This window comes from Sardina pilchardus, chromosome 5, assembly GCF_963854185.1.
Source record: "Sardina pilchardus chromosome 5, fSarPil1.1, whole genome shotgun sequence".
Taxonomy (NCBI): Eukaryota; Metazoa; Chordata; class Actinopteri; order Clupeiformes; family Clupeidae; genus Sardina; species Sardina pilchardus.
The window spans coordinates 25,176,002-25,203,391 of NC_084998.1; the positions used below are offsets into that span (position 1 = coordinate 25,176,002).

The window sequence follows — 27,390 nt, forward strand, 5'->3', positions numbered from 1 at the left end:
TATGTACTAAAATTACTTTATTACATTTGATTCTTTGTCCAGTAGCCCTCTGCCCACAAATGGAGTAATTACAAACAAAACATTACATTTGTCCCCTAAAGTTTTTTTCTGAATCTTTACTTTTTTACATTTATTCTCTGTTGTGTTATGAATATTTGTACATTGTTTTGTAATCTCACAAACATTCAGCTTTTCACAATCTATACATTTAATACAGGTTATATGTGGATTGTTATGGTAATGTTGAATCATTGAGACAAAAAAAAGAAAGATCACCATAGGTTTCAGGAATACTGGCGAAACACTCTATGCAGATGTGGCTGCCTCTATTGAGACTGTGTTTAAGCAATTCTCATGCTTTTGGAAAAAGGTCCTCTGAACAGAGATGGACACTGGACAGCACAAATGCCCCACAGTACCGCATTCCTCCACTAGATGGCGAGCATACACAAATCATTCACAGCTTTCCACACCCCCCTCTACTGCTCTGGTAAAAAAAAAGGTATTTCAGACAGGGTTTGTTATTTCCTTTGTGACAGAATTTCCTTTCACAGATCTGTATGCAGAGTCTCTAACACTGCAATTGGCGGGGTCTAAAACTGTATACCATGACTGCAATGCATTTATGATGGGACGTAAGTTATCCAATTGGTATTATGTTGTGTATAAGACGGCATCATTGGTTATAATGAAGCCGTGCTGAGTGGACTTGAACAGGTTTGGAGGCATGGTTGTCGGAGAAGACCTCGTGCCTCTTCCTCGTCCCTCCTCCCCTCTAGCACCGGTCCCGCAGGACTCACTAGTAGAGCGCTGGTCTACAAACGGGTTCAGCTCGTTTTAGTGTTGTCGTGTCGCAACATGTCAAGAAGGTGCCGCGCGCATATTTATTAGGCCAGCGAGACAGACATGTTGTGCTCGGGACACTCACAACAAGCCCCGGAGGACGAGCGGTTTCCTCACTGAACTGCTCGGGGCCGACCCCAACATTAGGGCCAAAGGTACAAGACCAGGAACTGGGTACTGTGGTGTAGTGTACTGTGGTGGCAGTCATGGGAACAAAAACAAAAGTCAGTGTTTTAACGCTCCAAATGTGGATTCTGACAAACAGAAAAAAAACAAAAAAAACCCACAATTTTAAATTGTGGTCGAACTATTCTGGCGGAGGCCAATACACCTTTAGGCACCAATAAGACAGGGATGTGCAACGGTTTGCCCTAGGATGCAGCCTTTTTGAACAGACCAAACTAAGTATACTTGAATATGCACAAGAATGTGATGTCTAACAGAGAGAAAACCCCTGTCCACCCTTAGCAACATTTCCCTCGCCTGGCCCAAATATGTACGGAAAGAGGAAACATCATGGCAAAGGGGGGGGGGGTTCCTAAAGAAATGCTCATAGAGTTCACTGAGACGTTTGCAATAAACCACTGAGATGAAGGAGAGAGAAACAGAGGCAGAGAGATAGAGAACAGACATAGCAGAAGATCGCAGACATCACAGGGTGAATACATGGCGTGTTCCACTTCCTACAGTTTGGCTTTTCGTTTGTTTTTGTTATTCCCCCCACATCTCTTGGACCTCTCCTTTTTACGCTGTTAATTCTTCTTTTCAATATTCTTGTTAGAAACCAAGTTGATTCTTTTTTTGTCTTTACATACAAGCAATTCAATTTAGTCTTTTTTTTTTATACTTAGATTTGTTTTAGGTATCCATTTTTTTTAAATTCTAAATATACAGTATAAACAAACTTTTCCTATACATCCCATTCTTTATACTGTCCCATGAAGACTATATATAGCCGAGCCATGTCACCCTTGGTATTAGTAACGATTTCCAAGCTTTTTCATTTAGACATTGATTTATTTTTGTACAAACTCTCTTAAGTGATCTGTAAAACACTGCTGTGAACCATGGGGAGGGTGGTCAGCTGGAGGAGTGGTGGGGGGTGGGGGGGGGGGGGGGGGGCAATTGGGCAGTCTGACTCCTGGCGGGGAGGAGCAGGGGGGCAGTCGAGAGGGATGCCTGGAACGATGGGCAACAGCAGCGGCACCTGAGCCGCCCGTGACGAGACATTCATTAGTCGCAAAGCCAACCCATCCCCCCCCTCCCCCCAACCTACATCTCATCAACAACACCATTCACAGCCTCCTGACACCAACACTGGGGAGGGAAGAGGAGGCACGGGGCTAATGGGGGGGAGAGAGAGAAAGAGAGAGAGAGGGAGAGAGAGAGAGAGGGACAGAGGGGGAGGAGGGATAAAGGGGAAGAAAGATGACACAGGGGCGAGTCATTTAGGAAAAGCAGCATGGTCTGGTAGTAGCGGTGGCACAATTGGTTTGGGTGTTAAATGGGAGTTTCTGTTGAGAGGTTCATGGGACTGTATAAAAGACAGAAGGGGGCAAAGCATGTGGCAGATCACCACAGTGAACGGCCAGAATCATAATCAGACCAAATACACCGTCATCACTTTTGGCGTATGTGCGTATGGGGTAACGGACTGAATTGATTGTTCGGTTGTTAATTGCTCTTGTGTTAGTTTTGGATGTGGTGCTCTTTTGCATAGACACACAGTGATGACGGCAGTTGGCTTTGGCATCTAGAGGTCGGAAGGATAAAGAGGTCAAAGGTTCTGGTTTGAGCGTGTCCACCCTCCTCGCCCCTCTTCTGTGTGAAATCTCTTGACCTCGCTCTGCTCTCAACTAACATTCCACATCTTACAGCCCCACTCAAAACATACCCTCCGCGTCCTCCCAAGACTGTGCCTGGGCCGACCGACGCACCGGAACATACCGGATCATCTCACAGTAGGATACCGGTCTCCCAGGCCCAGGCGGTGGACACCGGGGGGGATGCTACTACTCTCTGCACCAGCAGTCACCAAGGACCAGTGCTAAGGTGCATTCAAGCCTTCTGCAATCACCAGTCAACCAAAGACCATCTCAATTCCTGAGTCTCGACTGCATATACACAAACACGTTCCAAAATAAGTCATGAAAGACTTCACTAAACAGTCCACCCCTGACCCACCGCAACTTATTACGTCCAAGTCTGACCAAACACCTTCCTTTTGTCTTCCTTTGAGCCATCCTTCTGATTCAGAACTACCCAATCAGATAATGGCATATGGATCTTGTAGCTTCAGCTTAATCATGATTCCTTGATATCTCCTGTTTTGGCACCGTTGCCTGAGAGTCTAATGGCAAACTGGATGGGTCTTTCAAAGACTTCACCATGGACACAGGGGGATGGGAGTGGGATTATACCAGATTCCTGCTGAGGTAAAAAATACAGTCTCACCATGACTGGGAATAAAGGGAGGCAGACTACAGCACTACGATCAGATAAAACTTTAATTTAAAAACGATTAAAATCATATTAAAATATACTTTACATATAAAATATGTGTACTCCACTGAACAGATTTTCCCTGTGAAGTGATGCTAAGCGATACAATTTCTTTGACACTAATTACCCTTAATATTCAACTGCAACAAATCAGTTCATTGAGTGATCTCCCATTCTAGCTGGTAGTTGGCACTAATCATTCCTTTCTGTTCACTACAAAAACCCCTACATACGCTGGAATTAAATGTACCTCTCCTTTATTCAAAGTGTATCCATGGCAAAGAAATGTATGGCAAAGGGGGAAAAAAAAACAATAGATATAGAAAGGTCTCTATATCTATGAGGGGAAACCATCAATGTGCCAAAACAGTGACACAAACACCACTCCTATAGTGTATGGCTTTAATAGTATTTGGGCCTAAAACTGTTTGAGGAAATAACCATTTTGTAAACAGTGTCAGCTAAAAGTAATGGTTACACATGCCACCTATTAGTAAACATTCACCCTGTCTGAATCATAACCTGAAAGTCCCTTAGCACCATAGCATAGCTTATTCTGAGCGCTTCAAAATGCTTCAGTGCACCATTGACATTCAATGATATGTACATTTCCACAGTAATATCCACTGTATCACAACAACCTGATTTGAGGATACGGGGGGGAGGATTAGCAACCAGAACGTGACCCCTTGACCCTTCTGAACAGCCCATGTGTAGTAGGACTTGCTTCCCAAGCAAGAAACGTGTCTAAAAAGTGATGAGGGAGGGAACGGCCAAAACGAAGAAAAAAAAAACAAGTGCGTGGGAAAGAAGACAGAGAAAGAGAAAGGGGGGAGGAATAGAAAGGTGCAAGGAGGGAGGGGGGGTAGGGGGGAGGGGGGGTTGGTGTTAGTCCATTCTTGTGCCAATTCTCCATCCCCAGCAACCCCCCCACTCTTCCCTTGTCATCGCCACGCCGAGCCCCACGCGGACACGAGGGCGAGCGGCTGGGCGTGCCTCTGGTAAGGGGTGGAAGGGAGCGAGGGAGAGAGAGAGAGAGAAAGCGAGAGAGAGAGAGAGAGAGAGAGAGAGAGAGAGCGGTGGTGGGTTTCGTTGGTCGGTTGGTGTGAGGGAGGCCTTACGTGAAGGACAAATGCGACCCGTTGGAGATCTGCGAGGCGATGCTGGCGCTCCTGCTCATCGCCTGCTCGCTCCGGCTCCCGGAGGAGGTCCTCCGCACCGCCTGCGGGCTGTTCCGCACCCCTCCGCCGCTGCCCCCGCCGCCCCCGCCCGCCGACCGCTGGCTCCCCCCCGAGCCGTGGTGGTGGTGGAGGCCCCAGGGAGGCGGCCCGCCGGCCGGGAGCCCGTGCGCCCAGGGCTGCTGCTGCTGCTGGGGCAGGAGGCCTCCGGTGCTCCCCTGGTGGTGGTGCCCGTGGTGGTGGTGCCCGCTGCCCCCTCCGCCGCCGCCGCTGCCTCCCCAGGGCGGCCCCTGGGAACTGGAGCTTCCGCCGCTGCCGCCACTGCCGCCGTGGTGGGCGTTCCAGACCCCGGGGGCCCCTGGGAAGCTATGGCTGTGGACGTCGGAGGCCAGGTTGGACAGCACCATGTTGCTGAAGCCCAGGCGCATGCTCTCCGAGTCGAAGGCCTCGATCTCGCGCGCCTGACGCTCCAAGAGCGAGCGGATGCGCTCGGAGCGCTCGTTCTGCAGGGCCAGCATCTCCTCCTCAATCTGCAGGACGACAACCAACCAAACACACACACAATATCAGAGCGATTCCTCAAAAGCACACACACACACACACACACACACACACACACACACACACACACACACACACACACACACACACACACACACACACACACACACACACACACACACACACACACACACACACACACACACACACACACACACACACACACACACACACACACACACACACACACACACACACACACACACACACACACACACACACACACACACACACACCATAGCTATAGGGATATCTATAATGTTGATTCACGTTTATTTGAATACATAATTTCAAAACATGCTTCTGGAATCTACACTACACTAATATACACAAAGTTGCCCCATTACAGCCTTCATCCCTCCCAATAGGTGTCATCCTTTGACACATCTGCTCAATAAAGCTTGAATTACATCTCTTTTCACTTCCCCTGTTGACTTGATTGATTTGACATCGGAGAGTTATGAGATTCAATCTCTCTGCAAATACGGACATACCGTATTTACAGATACACATCTCTTTGGTGTCCAGCAGCCGCCACACTGGGGCTGTAGTGGTAGTGAGATCACACACACACACACACACACACACACACACACACACACACACACACACACACACACACACACACACACACACACACACACACACACACACACACACACACACACACACACACACCTTCTGTTCGAGCAGGGCCCTCCGGAGCGACACTCTCTGCTCGAGCTCCTTCCTCTCGCGGTCGTGCTGCGCGTCCGTCTGCATCTTGATCTTGCTCTGGTAGGCGTTGAGCAGCTCCAGCTCCTGCTGCAGCTGCATCTTCAGCACCTGGCACTCGGCCTCCTGCGCCTCGTCCAGACGCAGCTGCAGGGCACACACACACACACACACACACACACACACAGAGTGAGTGAGAAAGCTGTGAACCCTTGGGGGTTGCTAATGAGGGCGAGGGGGATGAATGGGCACACTCTCTCCGCTCAGGGCCCATTCATAAGAGAGCGGTGACAGAGGGAGTATTGATGCTCCTCTCCGTCTACCTTTCCCCGTGTAGAGGACGACTCCATGACACAGTGCAGACATTAGAACGGGCTGTGCAATTAATTGAATCAATCAAATGAATCAATTAATCGTGATTATAACTTCCAACAATTATGAAAATAGCATAATCGAAATATGATTATTTTGCTACACTCAATGTCAAAACAATGCGCTCCTTTATCGTCTTGAGTTGTGTGCATTCTCTGATTCTACATCTTCTCTCTTTTCTTTTACCTTTCATTGACTCTTTCTCTCTCTCGCTCTCTTCTGTATTTTCCATTTCCTTTTATTCATTTAGCAGACGTTTTTATCCAAACGACAAAACAAAAGCATCTGCTCTTTCCTGCTTTTCTCCTTTTCCCTCTTGATTGCCCATTCTCGGCCCCAGGAGCTGGCTGGGGCATCTGCACCGCACGCCGGTTGACCCGGGTTCGATTCCGGCCCCGCGGTCCTTTCCGGATCGTACCCCTGCTCTCTCTCTCCACCGTCACTGGCCAAATTTCCCAGATTCATTAAGAAGCTATTAAGTGCTAAGAACTTCTTAGGAGCGTTCTTAGGAGCGCTCTAAAAATGTTCTAAGAAATTCTTAGCACTTAAGAGCTTCTTAACGAATCTGGGAAATGTGGCCATTACCAATACAATGGATAGAAAGACCCAAAAAACATATAGCACTTTTGATTGCTCGTTCTCTCCCTGGGAGCAGGACTCACCGCTTGTGTGGAGAGCATGTCGTTGATGGAGTGGTCGTACTGCTCGGCCAGGATGGCCAGCTTACGGGTCTGCTCCTCCTTGAGCCGCTTCAGCACGGCCTTGTGCTCGCTCTTGGGCGTGGTCTCCAGCAGGTGGTTGCGCAGCGCCTTGTACTGCCGCGTCTGGATCTTACACGTGTCCTGGAACTGCTTCTTGATCTGGAGCTCCTTGGACTAACGGAGCCGAACGGACAGACAGACGGACGGACAACGACAAGGGGGGGGGGGGGGGGGGGGGGGGACATGGGGGAGAGAGAGAGCGGACAGACAGACAGACGGACAATGACGAGAGGGAGAGAGAGAGAGAAAACATGGGGGGGGGAGAGAGCAGAACGGACAGAGAGACGGACAACGGCAAGAGAGGGAGAGAGAAGGGAAACATGGGGGAGAGAGAGGACAAGACCAACAGACACAAAGTAGCACAGAAGAAGAGGTCTTTCTTTTAAAATGGCTGTGTCATAGATCGCTCAGTTAATACCTGCAAGATGTGAAGCCCTAATTTCTCCTCAAGACGATTGGAGAAAAACAAACAAGCATACACACAAACACACGTATATCAAGCATAGATGTTCCCTTAACATGTACATATTAACCCCTCCCCTTCTTTCTACTTATAATATAAGCTTTTAATTACTTATAATACTTCAGCGTTTGTGACATGCAAATAACTCACAGCTACCACTTAAAAGTGAGTGTGTGCGTGTGTGTGTGTGCGAGTGAGTGTGTGCGAGTGTCCTCCTGTCGCACCTTGAGGCTCTTGGGCTGCTGGCGGACCTCCATGACGTGCTTGCGGCGGAGCTCGCGCTCGCGGCGCTTGTTGTACTCCAGCTGGTTGGTGAGCTCGGTCTGGTGCTGCAGGCGGATGAGCTCGGCGCGCATCTTCTGGATGGTGCCCAGCTGCCGCACCTCCAGCTCCTGCATGGACTCGTGGTGGCGCAGCAGCATGGCGTGCTCCAGGTCCTTCTGCGTCTGACGCTTGTTGAGCTCCTGGATCACCGCAACACCAGGAGGGGAGGGAGGTAGAGAGAGAGAGAGAGAGACAGAAGACAGATAGATAGACAGAGAGATAGAGAGACAGACAGAGACAGACAGACAGAGAGAGACAGAGACAGACAGACACACAGACAGATTGAGAGGGAGAGAGAGAGAGAGAGATAGAAGGAGGGTGAGGAGGGAACAAGAGAATCATTTAGAAAAACAACGAAAACCAGAAAACAACGATAACTTTAAAGTTGACAAAGAAACACCTGCTCCACTAACACAAACACCAGTTTACTAGAAACAAATTGCATTAAAAAAAATCAAAACTAAGTCATCAAGAGCAAATGGTGAGCACCAGGCCACCGTCCGTACCTCCCGGGCCAGGTCCTGCTCCACATTGTGGCGGGCGATGAGGATGCGCCTCTTGAAGCGGCGGCACTCCAGGTCCAGGTACTGGCGCTGGCGCCGCAGCAGGTTGGCCTCCTCCTCCGCCTGGAAGTGCTGGATGTTCTCCTTCTGCTTGGACAGCCACTCCTGCTTCTCCTTCTTGGGCGTCGACTGGTTCTCGTTCAGCTCCTGATGCAGGAGGAGGGGAAAATTAATCATCAATACACATTAAGTGTGTGTGTGTGTGTGTGTGTTGCTTTGAGGTAAAGAGCAAACTACAAGGCGCAGCAAGTGAAAGGTGTGACGTCTACTCTGGTATGTCAAATTTGGCTGCCATCATTCGCCCCGCTGACGTTAGTGGTGCAGAAAACAAACAGTAAAGTATATTTATATAAAATATGAGAAAAGTGGGGACTTTCTTTTTTTTCACTAATGTTAACAACACCCTTCAAATGGCAGAGCCATTCCTGAAAGGTGACCAAGAACAGTATTTCAACAGGTGCATTACTGAAACAATGTCTGTATTTAAAGTTCATTAGCCGATATTACGGGTGCAATACGCTGCAATTGTTTACCACGAACACAGGACATATTTGGTTGACGAGGTATAGGCTACTTAACGGGCTGGTGTTGTCATCCCTGGCTTAACCTAGATCCTGATCCTACATAACAGTTCTTAAGCAGCTAGCCATCAAATCTTTCTCTTGGCCTGGGTAAAGGAAGTGAGAGTGTGTGTGTGTGTTATGCAAGGACCAGCAGTGATGCAATGCATGTCACACACTTGGAGTCACCCATTGAAACTTCAATTAATGATGTTACATGACTGGCTAAAATCGTATCCATTACATACTTCACAAATGTCTTGCATGCTTTTGCAAATGCCTTCAGAGGATGAAGAGGCACTTCCAAATCAAGTCGGTGTAGGGGTGGGCAATATGACAAAAAAATAATATTGATATTTTTTTGTGATTTTGACGATAACGATAATCAGTCGATATCTTTTAAAAAAATTGTTTGTAAAAGTCTGAGTTACTTTACAGCTAATTTGCAAATAACATCATTACAGTAATAACCAATAGCCTAACCTGTGACTTTTAAACCAAATCAACCAATTCACTGTCTCTCTATGACACATTTTCAATTCTGCCCCTACTTGTGCGAGTGGCAATGACATGATCTTGCCAACTACAGTACATTAGAGAAGATAATCTCAAGTTATTTCCTTCGATGTTTTGTTGAAGAGCAATCATGTAGGCTAGCATTCCAAGTTGCAGAATAGAAATTCATGCGTCAGTTTATGGCTAATGTATTACACTAATTTATGATGGGCCTTCATTTATTGTTGACCAAATTGGGCAGTGAAATGAGGATGCCTCACCTGCCAGTGGACGATGGCCTGACTGATGGTGTGTCTAGAAGGTGCAATTATCCTACTAATCATGATATCTTTTATGATGATCTCCTCCCCCCCCCCCCCCCCCCCCCCCCCCCCCCCCATCTCACACAACATAAACTTTAATGATTCAAAGTCACATCCTCTTCTCATCCAATATCACCAGATCTTTTGTGTGCTTCGTGTGTATTTGTGCACAGTGATGCAGAGACTGTTGATGGTGTGTGTGAACAGAGGACTGCCTGTGTGTGTGTGTGTGTGTGTGTGTGTGTGTGTGTGTGTGTACCTCTTTCAGCTGCTCCTTGCGTAGCTTGTACTCTCGCTTCTGGGACTCGAGGAAGCTGCTCAGCTCTTTTTTCTGCTGGACCTGAATGTGCTGCTGGAACTTCTTCTCATCATTGGCAAAGGTCTTCGCCTGCAACATAAAACATGAAGAGTAAATATGCAGTTGTGGACACACACACACACACACACACACACACAGTGAGGGGTTAAAGTGCCTGTGGCGGGAGGGCATGGGGATGTGGAAGATGTTTTAATTCACACACATGGAGCCCCCCCCCCACCCTCCTTCTACATGCATACCGATGCCATGGGCCGGCCCATGAAAGACTGGACTGTTAGGACGACGGGAGAGCAAAGACAGAGCTCCAATGGTGTGAGTGAGAGCCACACTGCTGGCTTTCTTTGAATAGCTCCGGCGGAATGCCTACATTTGACCTAATTTCAGAGCATCATGCGGTGAGGTTACAGGTCTTGTTCTTACAGAGGACTGCGAAAATGAGCTACCTCAAGAATGTCGAGAATGCACTTGTAGAGAGAGCATCATGGCAAAATTATATCTGGTTTGTTTTGTTTTGATTTCAGGAGCCCGGGAAGATGACACACCTTCTGTTTAAAATATTTCTCAGTAGAGTAAGCCTTCATATTCCAATTATGGCCTCGTTACTCTCAAACCTGTAAGATTAACCATTAACAAAGCTCTCTCACAATCTATGACTAGTAAGTATCTTCTCCATGTAGAGCTAGCTGAAGTTTCCATTAACAGACTTTTTTTACAGGCAAGATCTAAAAATGGCAAAAGAAAAAGAATCCATTTGTGCCACTCTTGTTCCCTTCTAGGGAAGAGATAATCTATTCTACTAACAGTTCAGTGTCATACCTGAAATCTCTCCTTATTTGACTGTTTAAATCCCTCAATCTAGTAGCAGCCGAGATCTACAGCTACAGTGGTCATCGCATTCATAATGGCTGATCAAAATGGCAGACGTTGTTATAGTAACCAAGTAGTAACTAGTATTCTATAGTCCTCAAGTCCATTCCATCTCAGGAAGAGAATAACGAGTCGTTAAGCGGTCATCTCGTTGGCCTCCTTACGTCTTTCTCCATGGACGCCTGGTGCTTCTTGACGAGCTTCTCCATCTCGGAGGCGAAGCTGTTGCGCTGCGTCTCCAGCTCCTTGTCCAGGCGCAGGCGGTGCTCGTCCATCTCGGCCTTCAGCTTGTTCTCCAGCGCCATCAGGTGCTTCTGGTGCTGCCGCCGCATGCGCTTGTAGCCGGACATCTGCTCGCGCAGCTCCGAGTCCTGCTCGTGCTCCTGCATCTGCCTCGTCACCTGAGAGAGAGACAGAGAGACAGAGAGAGAGAGAGAGAGGGAGAGAGAGAGAGAGAGAGAGAGAGAGAGGGTTAAACACTCGCCCATTTAACAGTCATCACACTTATACAGTTCCATCGGTATGACCCCACACACACACACACACACACAAATGAACAGAAACACTCAGTCACAAGGATTTACATGAAAGGAAGAAAAAGAGAGAAAGAGGTTGAAAAACTTGTTTATATGTACACACAACGATTACACATTCTCACAGTTACATCTGTATAACCCCCAAAGAAACAGAAACACATAAAGGAAATGAGAGAGAGAAAGAGAGAGAGAGAAAGATGCAATGATAAAGGAAGATACAGGACTAGAGAGAGAGAGAGACAGAATGAAGAGGAATGAAGGTAGGAAGAAAGACAGAAGAAAGACACAAAGACAAAGAAGAAGTGAAGAAGTGGAGAAGAGGAGAAATAGACGGACAGAGACTGACTCGACTACTCAGCATTCATCAGGAGGCGAGGAGCCGGCCTGCTTGCCAGAGAGCGTGGTGGAGATGGAGGGGTGCGGGGGGGAGGGGTGGAGGAGTGGGGTGGCGGAGGAGTGGGGAGGGGGTGGAGGATTGAGAGGAGCGGCGGCGGGACTCACCAGTGAGGCGGTACGGATGGTGGCAAAGTGCTCGCGGTTTCTGTGCTTGTGCCGCACGGGCTGTGCAGGTGCAGCCTGTGCCTCCGGGGGCCGGCTGCGGGGCTCGGGCTCTTCACGGTAGCCCTCCTCTTCTCCCTGCCATTGGCAAACCACAACAGCGCTTACACACCAACACACACACACACACACACAGACTAGGGCTGTGCACTGGCAACAATGTCTCAACGCGATATGCTTATTAGTCATACAGGGGGCTACTATTCAATATACTGAACTATAGTGTGACACTGCTGGACAGGAAATATGCAGTGATTTCTGAATAGAGTTCAAAAACAGTTGGAAATGCATTTTCTTTCATGACAGTCATGACATTAAGTGCAATCTGACAGAAGGAGATATTCAATTAAATACAAAAAAACAGGAGTGATTTTAAGAATCAATGGCGCCACAAACATAATACCACAATACTGAAGTAGCCTACATTGGCATTTCTTTGCAGCCTTAACACACGCTCACACCAAGTAGATGAACAAATCAAGTATTTTGAAAATGGCTAAATTTTATCTCCTGGTAGGTAGGGTGGGAATAGAATCCACAAGACTGAGCGTCCTGGCCCTGGTGGCGAGGGCTACTCACTGGTTTGAGGTGGATGACGGAGCTGTTGGACATGACCGTGTGGTCGCCCTCCATCATGTCCAGCTCGCTCTTGTCGTCGGCAGCGTCGGGCAGGCTGTTGACCGAGCTGCTCTGGGAGCTGGCGCTGATGGACATGCTGGGGATGGACTGGTTGCTGCCCACGCTGTTCACCGTGCCCGTCCGCCCCACGCCGCCATGCTCGGGCTCCTGCGGAGAGACGAGCGGGAGAAGGAAATGGTTTAGTGCAGGGCAGAGCGAGGAGGAGATTGGCATGACGGGACTGATGTGTTGAGGCCTACCAAAGAGGCAGTAGGGGTAGCCGACTTATAAATGTTAAGGATATTTGAGGCTGTAGGGAGACTTCCCAAACTCAAATCATTACAGGTAAACAAACTGATCAGTCATACATCGACTAACGGTGATGTGAAACGGTTTGTTTCTGCCTTCACGGTCAAACTAATGACTCAGAAGGGATGACTATAATAGTCTGCAGAGGGCATGGCGTTTTACAGTCCTCTGGAAACACCGCTGCTGTGCGCTGTAATAGCAGAGCGCTTTTGCAATGTCTTTTGACCGGTGTGATTCTGTGACGTATTGTTATCTGAATAGGCAACATGTTTTCTTGTCAATTTAATGATGTTTTTTTTATTTTATTTTTTAAATTTACATGTGTTATATATTTGCATGTGTTTTGCAGTGTTGCAATTGCAGTGCCACCATAAGATGAACTATATGAGAAGGACCGTGTGGGTCGTACACGTTTATGGTTATTACTATTCTGTTATATGTAATTCAGTCTCTTACTAATATTTCTATTTTTTATTTATATTTAGGCTATATAAATTTAAACTGTTCATTTTTAACGTTAATGGGATACTTATTGATGTCAGTGATTTTCACAAAAGCGTCTGCTAAGGACCCATAAAGATAAACATCTGCAGAGGAGGAGGACTGCAGTGGGACTGACCTCCTCCCCATCCTGAACCTCCACCGCAGGGCCGTTGTGCGCCTCCTGGAACAAGATCTTCTTCATCTTGCGGTACTGCAGATTGTCCAGCTCCCGGACCGCCTCCTTTGTCCGCAGGATGAGGTCCATCAGGACTGTGTCTGGTCTCGTCCTCGAGACAAAGGCGTGCTGGGGGAGAGGGAGAGGGAGAGAGAGAGATACAGAGAGAGAGAGAGATACAGAGAGAGAGAGAGAGATACAGACAGAGACAGAGAGAGAGATGCAGGAAGAGTAGAACAGTGGGGAAGCAGGGGAGAGGGAGAAGAGAATCCGTAATGAAGGGACATGAAAATAAAAAGGCACCTTCCACATCACAGCAAGTCTAACCAAAGGCCCAGTTCGACCAGTGCCCCTGCAGGAGTCTGTGTCTACAGCCCTGCTCCATGGGTGTCGATGTGTTACAAGAATCACAAGATTAGAGGATCAAGGCAGCAGGCTTACAGCAGTTACCCAGAGGTCAGAAAGTTACACAGCTTGGACACCACTGGGACGCTGTCTAGGTCCACAAGGCTTTTAGCAGTGCTACCGAGGCACAATAGCAGACACAGCGGCAAGGCAATGAGGATGGGAGTGATCAGTGATGCTTTCTATACATTTGACAATCACCTTGCCATCATGAATTGGGTGAATGGGTGATGTTTGGGGATAGCTGTTCTTCACTGATGTTGACAATAGTGTGTGTGTGTGTGTGTGTGTGTGTGTGTGTGTGTGTGTGTGTGTGTGTGTGTGTGCTTACTTTCAGTAGGTCCTCAGAGTTCGGCCTGTCCTGGGGGATTTTCTGAAGGCATGAATCAACAAAGTTTCTAAAATAATCCGTCCTATGGGGAGAGAGAGAGAGAGAGAGAGAGAGACACACACACACAAATGAGTCACAAAACAAGTGCTTAATCATTATTAGTGTAAGGAGCTTGGTGCATCACCAGCGCAGCTCAACTCAACACACACTCACCATTCACTGGACTGTAGTGTGGGGCTCTCATTCTGCGCTATGTGGTATAAGGCACTCATGGCATTCATGTTGAACAGAGGGGGCTTCCGCTCCGCTACAAAGAAAGATCAACAGATTAAAACGCAGGCTCTTACATGCTCACGTTTTTACCTTTACCTACATTTCTTTACAACTTCAAAAACAACACACACACACACACACGACAGTAAGAGCACGCTTCAGTACCATTAATAGTTTCACTTCTCCATAACCTTCACAGTCTAACCTTCAGTCTAGCTCTAAGTCAGAAGTAGTGTGCCCCTGCCAAACAAATGCAATTGATATGAGCTACACCCTGGAAAACAAATCTACAAGTACCACAGGAATGAGTCCATGAGTGCTTCAAATTTCCACGCACACGCACACGTACACACTTTGTGTATCTAAAATGTAAACTCATTGGGGTCCATCGAAGACCAGAAAGCTGCTACAGAAATAAGAGTTCATCCCCTTTGCCCTATAATATATGATTAAGTAATGGCTGTTTTCTACTACACCCCTGACCTGGTCTGAATTTAAGAAAAATCACATCATAGGCATCACCATGCCAAACATGTATTCCATGTTGACTCTGGAAGATTCCGGCAGGCCTAACAGCGGCAAACTCTAGAACACACAGCCCAGCTGAAAATTCCAGGTTCAGTCAGAGGAAGTCTTCCCTGGCATTACATGTGAATCATCTAGATGAGCTAATTAGGGTTGCAAAATTCCAGGAATTTTAAAAGTTGGAAACTTTCAATGGGAATGAACAGGAACAAACTGGATGTTTTTTTTTATGTGGCAAGTTAGCCTATAACAGGGAATTTCAGTGCAGTTGAAACCAGCAATGAGGAGATATCGGCTGGCTCAAGATAGGGGCTGATTGGGGCCTTCACTTCGAAGTTACCCCCTGCTAGACTAGGAAAACATTCCCAGCGCTACAGATTGATACAGATTCTCAGATCGATACAGAATCAGATGGTTTGGCATGGAATGCTATGAGGAACATACTCACACTGTCTCCCTTATCTTAAATCTCATCCTCATCTTGCTCTAAAAATTCTGCAAGGCAGGCAGATGCGGGCAAACCCATCACTTGATAACCAACATGTTGGATGATGTTTTATTGGGTTTAAACTATTCTATGCCATTCATTAGTTTTAAGATAGAAGCTTTCATTAGTGTCTACAGTATTTGTTTGAGTGCATCTTAGTCCTCAATGCAAGTCATGACAACAACATGTTGGCCTTCAAGCCATTGATGAACAGAACATGACTGGACATGTTCATAGTGACACTTGAAAAACAATATTTTGTGCAGCCTCAAAATGCCTTTTGATTCCACACAAGCCATTGGCTATATAGGCGGTTGGCATCCTCACCTAATTCTACACAGGTGATCCCAAGGGACCAGACATCCACCTTGCCGTCATACTGCCCCTCGTCCATAGCCAGAATCACCTCTGGGGCCATCCTAGCAAGACATCAGAAGTTGAATATTAGATAAATCAGCAATACTAATAATAAAGATGACATCCAAACAGATTTCAGAGTTCAAACAGATAGATGTGACTTCTGTTTGTTTTGTATTGTTTCCTTGAGACCGCAGAGGGTGGGGCAGAGGGTGGGGGGTGGGAGATGGATTTTGTGTAATGTGTGTTTTCTACACCATTTGACACTACTTGTCATACACTTATACAGAATTTACTCTGTATATCATACAAATGGTGCTAGCAAAAAATTATCTTAAAACATTTTCAAAAAGATAGATATAGCATCTTTAAAAAATAGAACAATACTAGAGACTGCTAGTATTCAATTGGGGGGGGGGGGTGTTTGTAAGTCCTATTTAGCAACCCCAATTCAGCAGCATGTAGATAGCAGTCCTGCTTACCAATATGGCGTGCCCACAAAGGAGTTTGCAGGACAGGCGATGGAGGCCGAGCCAAAGTCGGCCAGTTTGACCTGTCCAGGCTCTGTCAGCAGAATGTTCCCAGCTTTAATATCTCTGAAAGGGAAAGAGGCAGGACAGCACAATGCACATCAAGCTGAATCATGATAATGACAAAGACTCACATAATACCACTGAGGGGAAAAAAAAAAAAAAAAGCTTGGACAGCTGAAATGTTAAGTTCTTCTTGCCATGAATTTAATTTAATGAAAAGGAACAAGGGGGGAAAAGCAATATGGAAACAGGGAAGCATTGAAACAAATGACCAAACTGAACAGCTGCTTTCAGTGAGTCTGTGAGTTTCTGTGAGTCATATTGGTCTTTACGCACAAGGTGACCAATGACACGCCATGCTTTGGACTGAGGAAGCCCATAGAAGGTCTTAATCACGGTGGAGTTCATCGCTAGAAGAGCATTTCACCACTCACTCATCTGAACGAGTAAACACGCCGTCCCAATCACATGAAAAACACCCGAACAGAATCGCATTCGACTAAAAACACAGTTTAGCCTGGATGCGCCGATCCGCAAGGCAGATGCCACGTCTAAAAATACCGGGCGACTGGTGAGGGGAGCAGTTAGTGCTCTTCTCGTCCGTGTGAGTCACCTTCAGAAAAACAGTACGGAGCCGCCACCGCTTGCTCACGCACGCACTCACCTGTGAATCATGTTGTGGGAATGAAGGTAGGCCAGGCCCTCCAGAGCACCGTGAGTTATTGCTGCAATCTCCATTTCCTGAAGAGGCTTCTTATGAACTGGAGGTGGTAAACAAGGACGTCAATATCACACAGACACTCACTCACTCACTCACCTGGGGGATGTGGGCTGGGGGGGGGGGGGGGGGGGGGGGGTGTAGGTGTTAAGAACGATTGATTAATGTTGAGTGTTTGACACGCATGTGAGAACAGAGTGGGTGTTCATCATAGCTGCTGCAGACGCGGCTAAATAGCAACAAAAGGATGAATGGGTTAAAGTGGTTGCTTACCCTCAAGGACGTCTGAGGCCGACCCTAAGCAGTACTCCATGACCAGCTGCAGAGCAAAGTCAATTCTTTTTTTAGGGATCAGAGCATCGAAAAAACATACTTTGTACAAAGAAATACACAACGGTTTAGTCCTCTGAACATTTTTAGCACGGAATATACTGAAATCATAACAGCCAATCATACTGTGCCATCTATCATGTCTATACCATAGAGAAGGAGAGAGAGAGAAATGAAGAAAGAAAGAAAGAAAGAAGGAAAGAATGAGAGACAGAAAAAGACACAGAGAGAGAGAGAGAGAGAGAGAGAGAGAGAGAGAGAGAGAGAGAGAGAGAGAGAGAGAGAGAGAGAGACTCTCTTACCCATGCTGTGTGTTCCCGCAGATAGCAGCCTTTGTACTCTATGCTGTTGGGGTGCTGTATTCTTTGAAGGAACTTGACCTCTTTGATGATATCCTGCCATTTCTGCAAGTCAGAAGGAGTGCTTTTTTTTTATCTTTCAAAACAAGACAATCTCAACCTTTGACACAAATGTACCCATAAAACAGAGAAAAACGTACAGAGTTATGACCAAGAAGGTGTTTAAGCTTTTTCATATGCTTGTGTGCTAATAACATATTCAGAACGCATTCAAAGTCAAGTTAACCACATTTGATCCAAAATAGCAAAGCCATGAAATAAGACCAAAAAACCTCTTCCAAAACTTCACATGGAGTGTGACAAAGGATCACTGACAGTAATGACCCAAATGAATGAATAGCCCTTCAATTATTCATCAGTGTAAAGGAGAATAAAATGAACAAGTGGGTAAAAAATAGTGGCAAGTGTCTTCCACCCTGCTAAAACATTCATGTCATCTTCTTCATATGTCTTATGCCAGTGATCGGGGCCTTCCTGATTTCTCAAGAAACTTTCTCTCAGTTTCACCTCATGCCTAGTGGCACTAATATTAATCCCTGTTAGGTCAGGAACAAGTATCTATTTCCTTGTAATACTCTTCGAACAACTTCCAGTCGGACCACCGGGGTTAATCTGTGTTTAACTGTTAAAAGCTCACCGAAGTTAACCCTGAGCTCGCTGACAAACACACATTTGGAGATACAGGACCAAAGGTGGCCTCAAATTCGCAAACACTCCGGGCTGAATGGCGCGACAGCTTCCTGGCTTTTAAAGGCCTCTTAGCACAGAGAGATTATGCCTAATCTGATTAGCGCTAATCGGAAATTACAAGGAAAAGCACTATGACCAGCGACCTTGCTGTACGTTCGCTGCTGCGCAGGGTCATCCTGAGGACCTTCAGGAGACACTAAAGTGATGACTTTCATTCTAAAAATAGGACAAATGTGAGTTCCACGCCAAAAAAACATCTACAAAGTCACCCGGCAACATTGTTGCCTAAGAGAGGGAGGGTTCCACGTCACACTATCAGCAGATTTTTTTTTTGTGGTTTCAAGATCTCCCTGCTAGATAAGGGTTAAGTGTTATATAGATATTTCCCCTCCTTTAATTCCTGTACTGCTCCATGACCCCGTCTTCTAGGCGCCCAGGAAGGGGCTGTTAGGTAATTTGCCCTCATTTACAGGGCCGAGGAATAGCGTCAACAGGAGTGGACGGTGATGTTGTGTAGGAAGCGCCCTGATAATAACTATATGACTACAGATTACAGTTCAGACCTGCTGCCTGTCGCAAAGACTTTCAGGAATTCTGATGCTATCTCCAAAAAAAGGAATGTTTAAGTGAAATCCTGAGGGGGGTTTTTGTCGTCAATGTGAAAGCAGACGTCATTTCAGATGATTCAGGCGTCTAGCTCAATTCACCGGGCGCACCAGCACCCTCATACTATCTCCCAAGATCGACAGATAGCCCGACACATGTGCCTCTTCTTTAGAGGCCACAGCTGACATGTGCCAAGAAATACCACGGGATCCTCGAAGTTGGGCTGACAGCATAGACCCACTGCCTGGCCATTAAAACAGAAATGTGCTTTCCTGTGTCATCTGCTGTGTGTGTGTGTGTGTGTGTGTGTGTGTGTGTGTCTGAGTGTGACTGGGGTCACCCACCTCATTAGACTGCTTCCCGCTGTAGGACATCTTCTTGATGGCCACCACCTCAGACGTCCGCACATCCCGTGCCTGGGGGAGCCAAGAGACAGACGCAGGTGAGACCCGGGATAAAAATAGCTCTCAAATCAGACTGCCATGCTATAGAGTGCAGGCTGAACTGTGACTGTCTGACACAACTTATATATAGAGATCCAATCCACACTGGCCCTTTTTTTAGTAATGGGTAGTGTACAGTAATGGGTCCTGGGCTGAATCCAGAAATTGGCTCAGAATTATTGGCCAACTGCTAAATTTGTCACATTTTGGCCGTTTCACTGAAATTAAATATTTATTAGCAAGTCTCCCTCTGCAAGATTTAAAATGACAGTTGTCAGCCAATTGCTAACTGCTACTTTTCACTATAAAACATCAGATATAGGAGCTTCAATGCAACCTTACCACTGTGAGATCCAAGGGACACAGCAATATACATGACATTCACTCCAATTAATGAACAATCAAATGAGCAGTTTTCACGTACGAAGTAGACTGCGCCAAAGCTGCCATGGCCGATCTCGCGGAGGTCAGCGAAGAGCTTCTCGGGGTCCTCTTTGAAGAAGAGATCGGAGATCTCGGGGTCCTTCAGGCTCCCTGCCCGGCTGGTGGAGGGCATGCTGGGAGCCCGACGCAGCCGCGCTCGCCGGGGACTATCTGGGCGTGCGAGTGCGACTGCGACTGCGCTGCGTCAGCCCCCGCCGATGACTCATCTGCGAGAAGGAGGAAGTGTTTGCATGGGCACCTGTAACGACACAACGGCAATAACGACACCGTAAGAGCAGGGAATATGAACTGGACATGTAGCCTTCACTGAACAACACGCATAGAGAAAGCATCTTCACTACAGTAATTTCCTGTGTATTAGCCACATTGTGTATAAGCCGCAGGACAGTGTTTTATGCAAGTTGAAAGAAACAAAACCATATTAATACCATATTAACTGCCCCCGTGTATTAACCTCACAGCTGAAGAAATTTTGCAAAATCAATGTATAAGCTGCGGCTAATAGTCGGTAGTAGGTACGGTAGTAGTGTGCACATACTAGGGAGAGAGAGTATGCTGATTTCATCAGGTCTGGGGCTCTTGCTGTCTCTGGTGAGCTCATCAATAGGCCTAGACAACACTAAAATGCACAACTCTACACCTAAGCTCTCAAAAATGACACTGACAACATGTGCTCTCAATTAGGCCTACTTCCTATACTCGTTGTATGTGACTCTTTTTTAATTCACCAATCATTTTAGTGAAGAAGCTCTCACACACACACACCGACGCTGACTTGCTAAGGGATAGTATGTGAAAGGAGGTGGTTTTAAACAGGCCGTCCATTTGATATGGCTTAATTATGCTGCTCCTACGCCACGCTCCACTAACACCAATATCACTGCTGCAGCAGTCAGCAGTCAGCAGTAGCAGAGCCCCCCAAGGGACCAGGGACCAGGGGACACCTACAGCTACTTACAGAGCAAACTCAAGACTAGCATATTTGTCTGAACCTACTTCTGCCAGCCTCTTCGGCCGCCCTGCTAGGCAAATGTTTACAGTGTGACAACGCCAAAGGCAAAGTAACCAGAATCATTGCTATGATGTATGGTCGGCATACTTTTAACCTGTGTAGGAAGGAACAGAAATATTTTGTCATGAACTCCAGAGATGCCAGTAAAGTTTCTTGACATTTTTTCCACATGTTCCAAGTAGAAATATCTCAACATAGTCACTCAGATTGGGGAAGCAACTATCCCTGGGACTTCTCCTAACAGTATCCGTGACTAAATTTCCCTTCTCTGTAATTATGTTAAATTATATTCCCTAAGTATGTTTCACACACACACGCGCACACGCACACTATGGAGTGCTAAAAACATTTTGTTTGTCACTTGGAGCAGGTTAGAATTATGTTCCACTGACTTGTGCGACTGGTAGCCTAATAGGCTCGTAGTAGCTGCTGTTGTAAACAGCACACCCCTGGTCGCACGCAACACACTAAAGAATGTGGTTGGACGAGACGGAGCAACAGTAAGGAGAGGAGTCACTGGAGATAGAGCAGTGATACGCAGCGTCAGAACAGGAACACGGATGTAGAACGGTCAGCCTCAGAGGAGGTTTGGCCCGAGGACAATTCCAACATGGATAAATAGTCAGATTTGTAGGGTCCTCAAGGCAAGTCTAGTCATGGCAAGCCATGTTTACAGCTCTCTGTACCAATAACATGCAAATACTCAAAGTGTTTGATAACTAGGCCATCAGGTTACAACATCTAGGACACCCAACGTAACAGACATCACATTGAACTCTAACACAATGACCTGATGTTTACAATAATATGCTGTCAACCAGCCTATGTGACAATGAGACTCGAAAAATCGACACGGTTATGGTGACTTTGATAGTGCTCGTCTCATATCAGTTGTCTTACGATTAGGTAATTGTGCACATGTAAATGAATGAACAGACTGTAGAAGTCCAGGTACAGTTTTCAACAGTTCACTATCTGTTCTTACCCCCATTGGTTGGAGTGATGACACACCTGTGTGAAGGCTATGTAACCCACAGAAGAACAGAGGACTCAAAAATATATAGCGACAGAGGACTTCAAGAGTCACAATATCGGTGTCAAAGTGCTAGTCAATCTAACCCTGAACTTCCGGGTGTGAACTCTGCCCTCTTCTGTTTTTTTTTTTTTTTTGAGCGTCTTATGCCTTTATTGATAGTTACAGTGGAGAGTGACAGGAAGTGAATGGGAGAGAGAGCGGGGATGGGATCCGGAAAGGACCACGGGGCGGAAATCGAACCCGGATCGCCGGCGCACCCTCTTCTCTGATTGAACAGGATTATGTGCATTTGGTCCAGGGATGGGAATTCCCTCGCAGTCACGCACAAAAGGGGATGTGCTGTATTCCAATCTTATATAAGCAGCAAAGGCTTTAATTTTAGATTTGTGGGGTCTTAACCTCAGCAGAGCATTCACACCATGGCTAAATCACTTTCTCGCCACTCGTCATGACTCTTGCCATTTGCTGGAAGTGGAACTAGGCCAGAACATGGCTGCTGTGGCCGGCCTGGTGCATTGCATTTATCAGTGCGGGCCCACACCAGAACCCAGAGGTTGAGCTCAGAATCAACGGAACACAGTTATCACACTGCCTACCATAGCCTACTACATTTGTTTGATGAACCCCAATTGTGTGGATAAAAGAGTAAAGTCGCATGGCTACATCATGAGGTCCTGATAGAAAATGTAATGTTGTGACATTTCGGGCGTTAGCCCTTCCTCAGAGGAGGAATGTTTTTTATTAATGAAACCCAATTGTACCAATTCAATGTTCAAATGCCACAACTTAATGCTCAATGAAAAACTCTATTCAATGTCAAGACCTACGACTTCTCAGTGTTAAGTTATCCGTCATGTCATGCAGATAGAGTGACAAACTACACACACACACACACACAAAAACTCTGGAAAACTACCATTCATTGTGGACTATTCACTGATTGCTTAATTTGTTGTGATGTAAGCTGCCTTTTTTGGGGTATTACTTTCATTATGACCTGAATATTACCATACAACAGAGAGTCGTGCAGACAGCACCTGTTTACTCGGCTTTTAGGAACGGATATCAGCAACTGAAGGCTTTGTGACATCACTAGATGGGTAGGAATACGAACTTTTGTACAAAGTCAATCAACTTGCATTGTTTACATTGGCATTACCAACAACAACCATAACCTATTGGCTAAATGTGCAACAAAAAAAAAGGTTGGCCTAGGCTATGTGTATCCTATAGGTAGTGAAAAGTGGGGTAGGTTGATAATTATGCATTCTGCACTCTGCTGCTACACAGCCCAGAGAAACATCTCAGACATCTGCGGTATGTCAGTCTGATCGCACACATACATGAACGATTCTTTCACAAGGAAGCTCTTTGTTCAGTTACAGGCTCTTTCACCTACCTCAATAATGGATGCACTGAAATGCCATTGGATGAGGTGGTATGACAAAGTTAAATTCACCTTTTGTCAGGATCTACCATGTGGATAATACTGTACACGTGGCCTTCAAATGGCCAAACAGAAAACATGAAAGCCAGTGTTTTGTTGAGCAAGTTACATGGGTCGTAATTGAGGAATTCAATTGAAGAAAAATGAAGCCTAACTGTTGCCAAAAATGCTACCATATGACAGAAATCTACTGTCAGGTGGAGTAAGCATCTCATCTCATAGCATCTAACTCTTGATGTAACAGAGGCACTTCCTCATCAGGCCAAGAGACAGCAAGATGTGGCTTCTCAACAGCACAAAGGCCCATACACAATGCATTGATGCTCATTTGCATAATGCTATGGAATGTTCTGAATATCTGAAACTTCTGGCTCGTGGGATAATCACTAGGCTGAGTGTGACAAGTACTTACATCAACAAGATCAAATGACCCCAACCCTTGTTCTATGAGCATTTCAGAACACTGTTCAGGAGACATGAGGATTTGGGAGGCCAAATCAGACCTTCATAGCTGGACTTTGTAGTGAGGTGTCCAAAATCACTATTCAGTCCCCCACCCTTCAGAGCATGTCTTCATACTGGAACCGGCCTGACTTTGTACAGTAAGCCTACATCCAGTGACTGCATATGATTGGTAAACTGGGTCAAGAATATTCATGAACATAACTGTTTTTAACTGTTTTTTAGCAGTATTACTACAGATATAGGCTGTTTTCATGTGTTTGCCCAATATCACAGAGAAATCTAGGCACGGGCAAGGTGTCATGGCACAGACAATACATAAGGATATTAGAACAACCGAAATATTAGATTAACCGGAGTCAAATTCCTTGTTTGTTTACACAAACCTGGCCAAAAAAGCTGCATCAAAGAAAAGGACAATACGTTGGTCCCATTGGCTATGACAGGTATTCCCAAGGTAACGCTTATAATTATACTAGCCTACACGCTGCTTCTTAAAACTTGACTGTAATAGGATTTAATTGACAACTCTCCAACGATTAATGAGCTAAACAGGTCATTCTAATATGCTTGATAGTTTCACATTGCAAATAGCACTGAAAGACGATGCAGGCTTGCTCTTTGCGAAGCTGGTATACATGTGCGTAGTATACATTAATGTTTAGCCTTCTTGAACTAATGGTTACGCAGTTTAGTTTGCAGTCTGCAACTCTATGGTTATGTGAACATGGAGGGTCGGTCAAATACGCACATTAAAACACGAATCGGCGTAAATAAAGTCCCAAAATATATCTATTATTGACACAACAGGACGTGATTTACCAAGCACCCAAGTCGCCCTGTGAACACTGAGTCGATGGGAGGCTCACAGAGAGCTTGCTGACTAGTGAGTTACGCAATGTCAACATAGAATGAGGAATGCGGCGCACGTCAGAACGTTAACGTTACCAGCAGCAAGGACTGAATGCAGTTCACGAGCGAGGAATACCCAAAACAAAGTAGAGTGATAGAATACTTAGTTATGCCATCTTCTTTGTTGACATGGCTCATTGTTGCTCTTATCAGTTGGTGTGAACGCCCTGTTTTCAACAGTAGTAGACTGTATTACATGTCTTTTTGTTCACAAGAACAGCACGAGTTACCACCGCCAGCGAGGCTGCGCTGGGGGAGAAAATAGGGAGGGTCATGACAAAATGAAATGGCTAAGCGAAACAGAGGAGCACCATATCAAGTTAAATATTTCAAGAAAACAATCCAATAGCATACATCATAGTACACTATTCCAATCGTTAGGCTGTGTATTTTCGCTGACACTGACGACCAAGGTGGCCGTCGTTATTTCCAAGTGACAGCTGTGGATGCTTGCAAATACGTTGCATTTGGTTAACGCAACAGCATTCCCAATCAAGTTTCCAAAAGCAATGGCGAGAAATCCTTCAGTTTCTCTCTATGAAAGTTCGCGATTCCTAATGTATTAATGTTACATGTATTATTACAGAAAAACACTGAGCTACGCCACTGCACCAAAACAAGCTAGCCAAGCTAAAGGGGTTGGTTAGCCAACTGGACTACAACGTTAGAGGGCTAGAAACAAAATGACAAGTACAACAGTAAGTTAAATCTGCTAACGCCTTAAAGACGAGATGACTCAAACTGTTAAGCCAAGACAACAAGACAAACTAACGTTAACGGACACACTGACAAAGTAAACTTAGTGCAAATGACGCTGACTGCCAGTCAGCTTGCCCAAGTTGCTCGCTAGGCAAGTTATATTTGGAGATAGATAAGGAGTTGGTTGATCAACGTTCGCTCGGTAACTACCCCCGTTACTTCATAGACAGTTTACTTTAACGCTTGCTATGTATCGCTTGGGTGGTTCTCAACATTTGCCTATTCCACAGAGGCAATTTCCTTACCACATAGCTACTTCACGAGCTAGCTAGATCCAGAAAGCCACTACCCTTTTGCTAGCTAAACAGGAGCTAAGTTGGGTATCTAACGTTACCCATCGCTAGCAAGCAAACAAGCATCGTTTCGACAGAAATTGAAAACAAGTCAGCAATCCTTACATGATGCAATGCCTCGGATATGCTATACACATGGCTATGGGACCTCGGTAGCTATCAGTACATGCAATAAAACAGTTGTGTAAGAATGTCAAACTTACTTACCCGTCCAGAAGGCCAGGTTTGGGACGAGATTCAATGCGCACGAAGTAGCTAGCAAATAGTTAGCCAAGGCTAGTGAGCTAACTAGCTAGCTAAGGTTAAGTCATCCAAAAGAACGGGGCGCAGTCAGTTCGTCTGGATAGAGTATCGTTGGAGCAGAGATTTGAATCTAATGGCCTTATTTACAACAAAGGTTGCCTTTCTTACCACGCTACCTGCTACTTTCGCTGGGTCTTCCAAATACAAAAATGTTTTTGTTGACGGTTGATGGCAAAGAACGCAAAGAATTCCAAGCCGAGTTAAGTCCTATCGCTGCCCTGAGAACTAACCTAGCTGACTTGCTAGCTAGAATCCCACTCAAAAGATGGCGACGAATAGGAATCACCTCCTCCCCTCCGTGACAAACACGAGTGAAATTATGTAGCCAGCATTGGACATGGCAAGCAACACCCCGAGAACTTTCTAAAACTAATACGTGACAACGCCCTATGATCAGACTCTAAACTCTGGTTAGCCGCAAAAGTTTGAGACGTGACTTATCTCTGATGTCTGATACTTCAACACAAACTTCTGACCATCAAGGTAGCGCAAACGTGTGTCCAACTGGTACTATGCAAACCTTGCGGGGAGGTGAAACCAAGTCCGTCAGGGCGGGGAGTTTACAAGGTGCCATAAAAGACAATTAGCCTACTTGCATGCAGTGATTGACAGATTGCTCATAGCAGGAATGTAGGACGTGCATAGTCTTATTGTCTTCAAAGTCAGCATGGAGATGAGCAAATTGGGTCTTTTCCCAGTTTGCAATAGTCAAAGGAAAACAGTCAAGTAGGCTAGGGCCTAACACACACACACACACACACACACACACACACACACACACACACACACACACACAAACACAAACACAAACACAAACACAAACATAAACACAAACACAAACACAAACACACACACACACACACACACACAAACACATTAGGCTACACAGCCATTTCAATGTCCATAAATAATAGGGTAGGCTATAATTGAAAGGGTATTCTAATGTGATATTGTGACATCTTTGACAGTGTTTGATTTAGGCCTAGGCTACTTCATTCTGTAGAAAAGTTAGAATAGTCTCCACACTAATTGTCTTAAACATAGTAGGCCTATTTATTAGTTACATTCATGTCACACTCATGCACTCATATTGTGAAATGAAATGTGGCCTATATAGTAAGTGACAGTACTCTACCCTGTG

General features: G+C 45.9%; 1 protein-coding gene across 2 annotated transcripts; it reads right to left on the minus strand.

The window, feature by feature from the left end:
* On the minus strand, window positions 1-26,762 carry taok1b (TAO kinase 1b). 2 transcript variants are annotated; one of them, XM_062537070.1, is made up of 20 exons: window positions 26,154-26,762; window positions 20,006-20,263; window positions 19,483-19,554; window positions 17,786-17,887; window positions 17,427-17,472; window positions 17,100-17,196; window positions 16,385-16,498; window positions 15,873-15,964; window positions 14,474-14,567; window positions 14,261-14,342; window positions 13,486-13,653; window positions 12,519-12,725; window positions 11,883-12,017; window positions 11,010-11,246; window positions 9,919-10,047; window positions 8,225-8,428; window positions 7,619-7,858; window positions 6,833-7,045; window positions 5,763-5,945; window positions 1-5,053 (listed from the first exon to the last, which is right to left on the minus strand). In XM_062537070.1, the coding sequence occupies exons 2-20, from the start codon at window positions 20,135-20,137 to the stop codon at window positions 4,463-4,465; spliced, it is 3,138 nt and encodes a 1,045-aa protein (XP_062393054.1). In that variant the 5' UTR covers window positions 20,138-20,263; window positions 26,154-26,762; the 3' UTR covers window positions 1-4,462. The 2 variants fall into 2 exon arrangements, with proteins under 2 accessions (XP_062393054.1, XP_062393055.1); XM_062537071.1 differs by having other exon boundaries at window positions 26,150-26,762.
* Window positions 26,763-27,390: the final 628 nt, after the last annotated feature.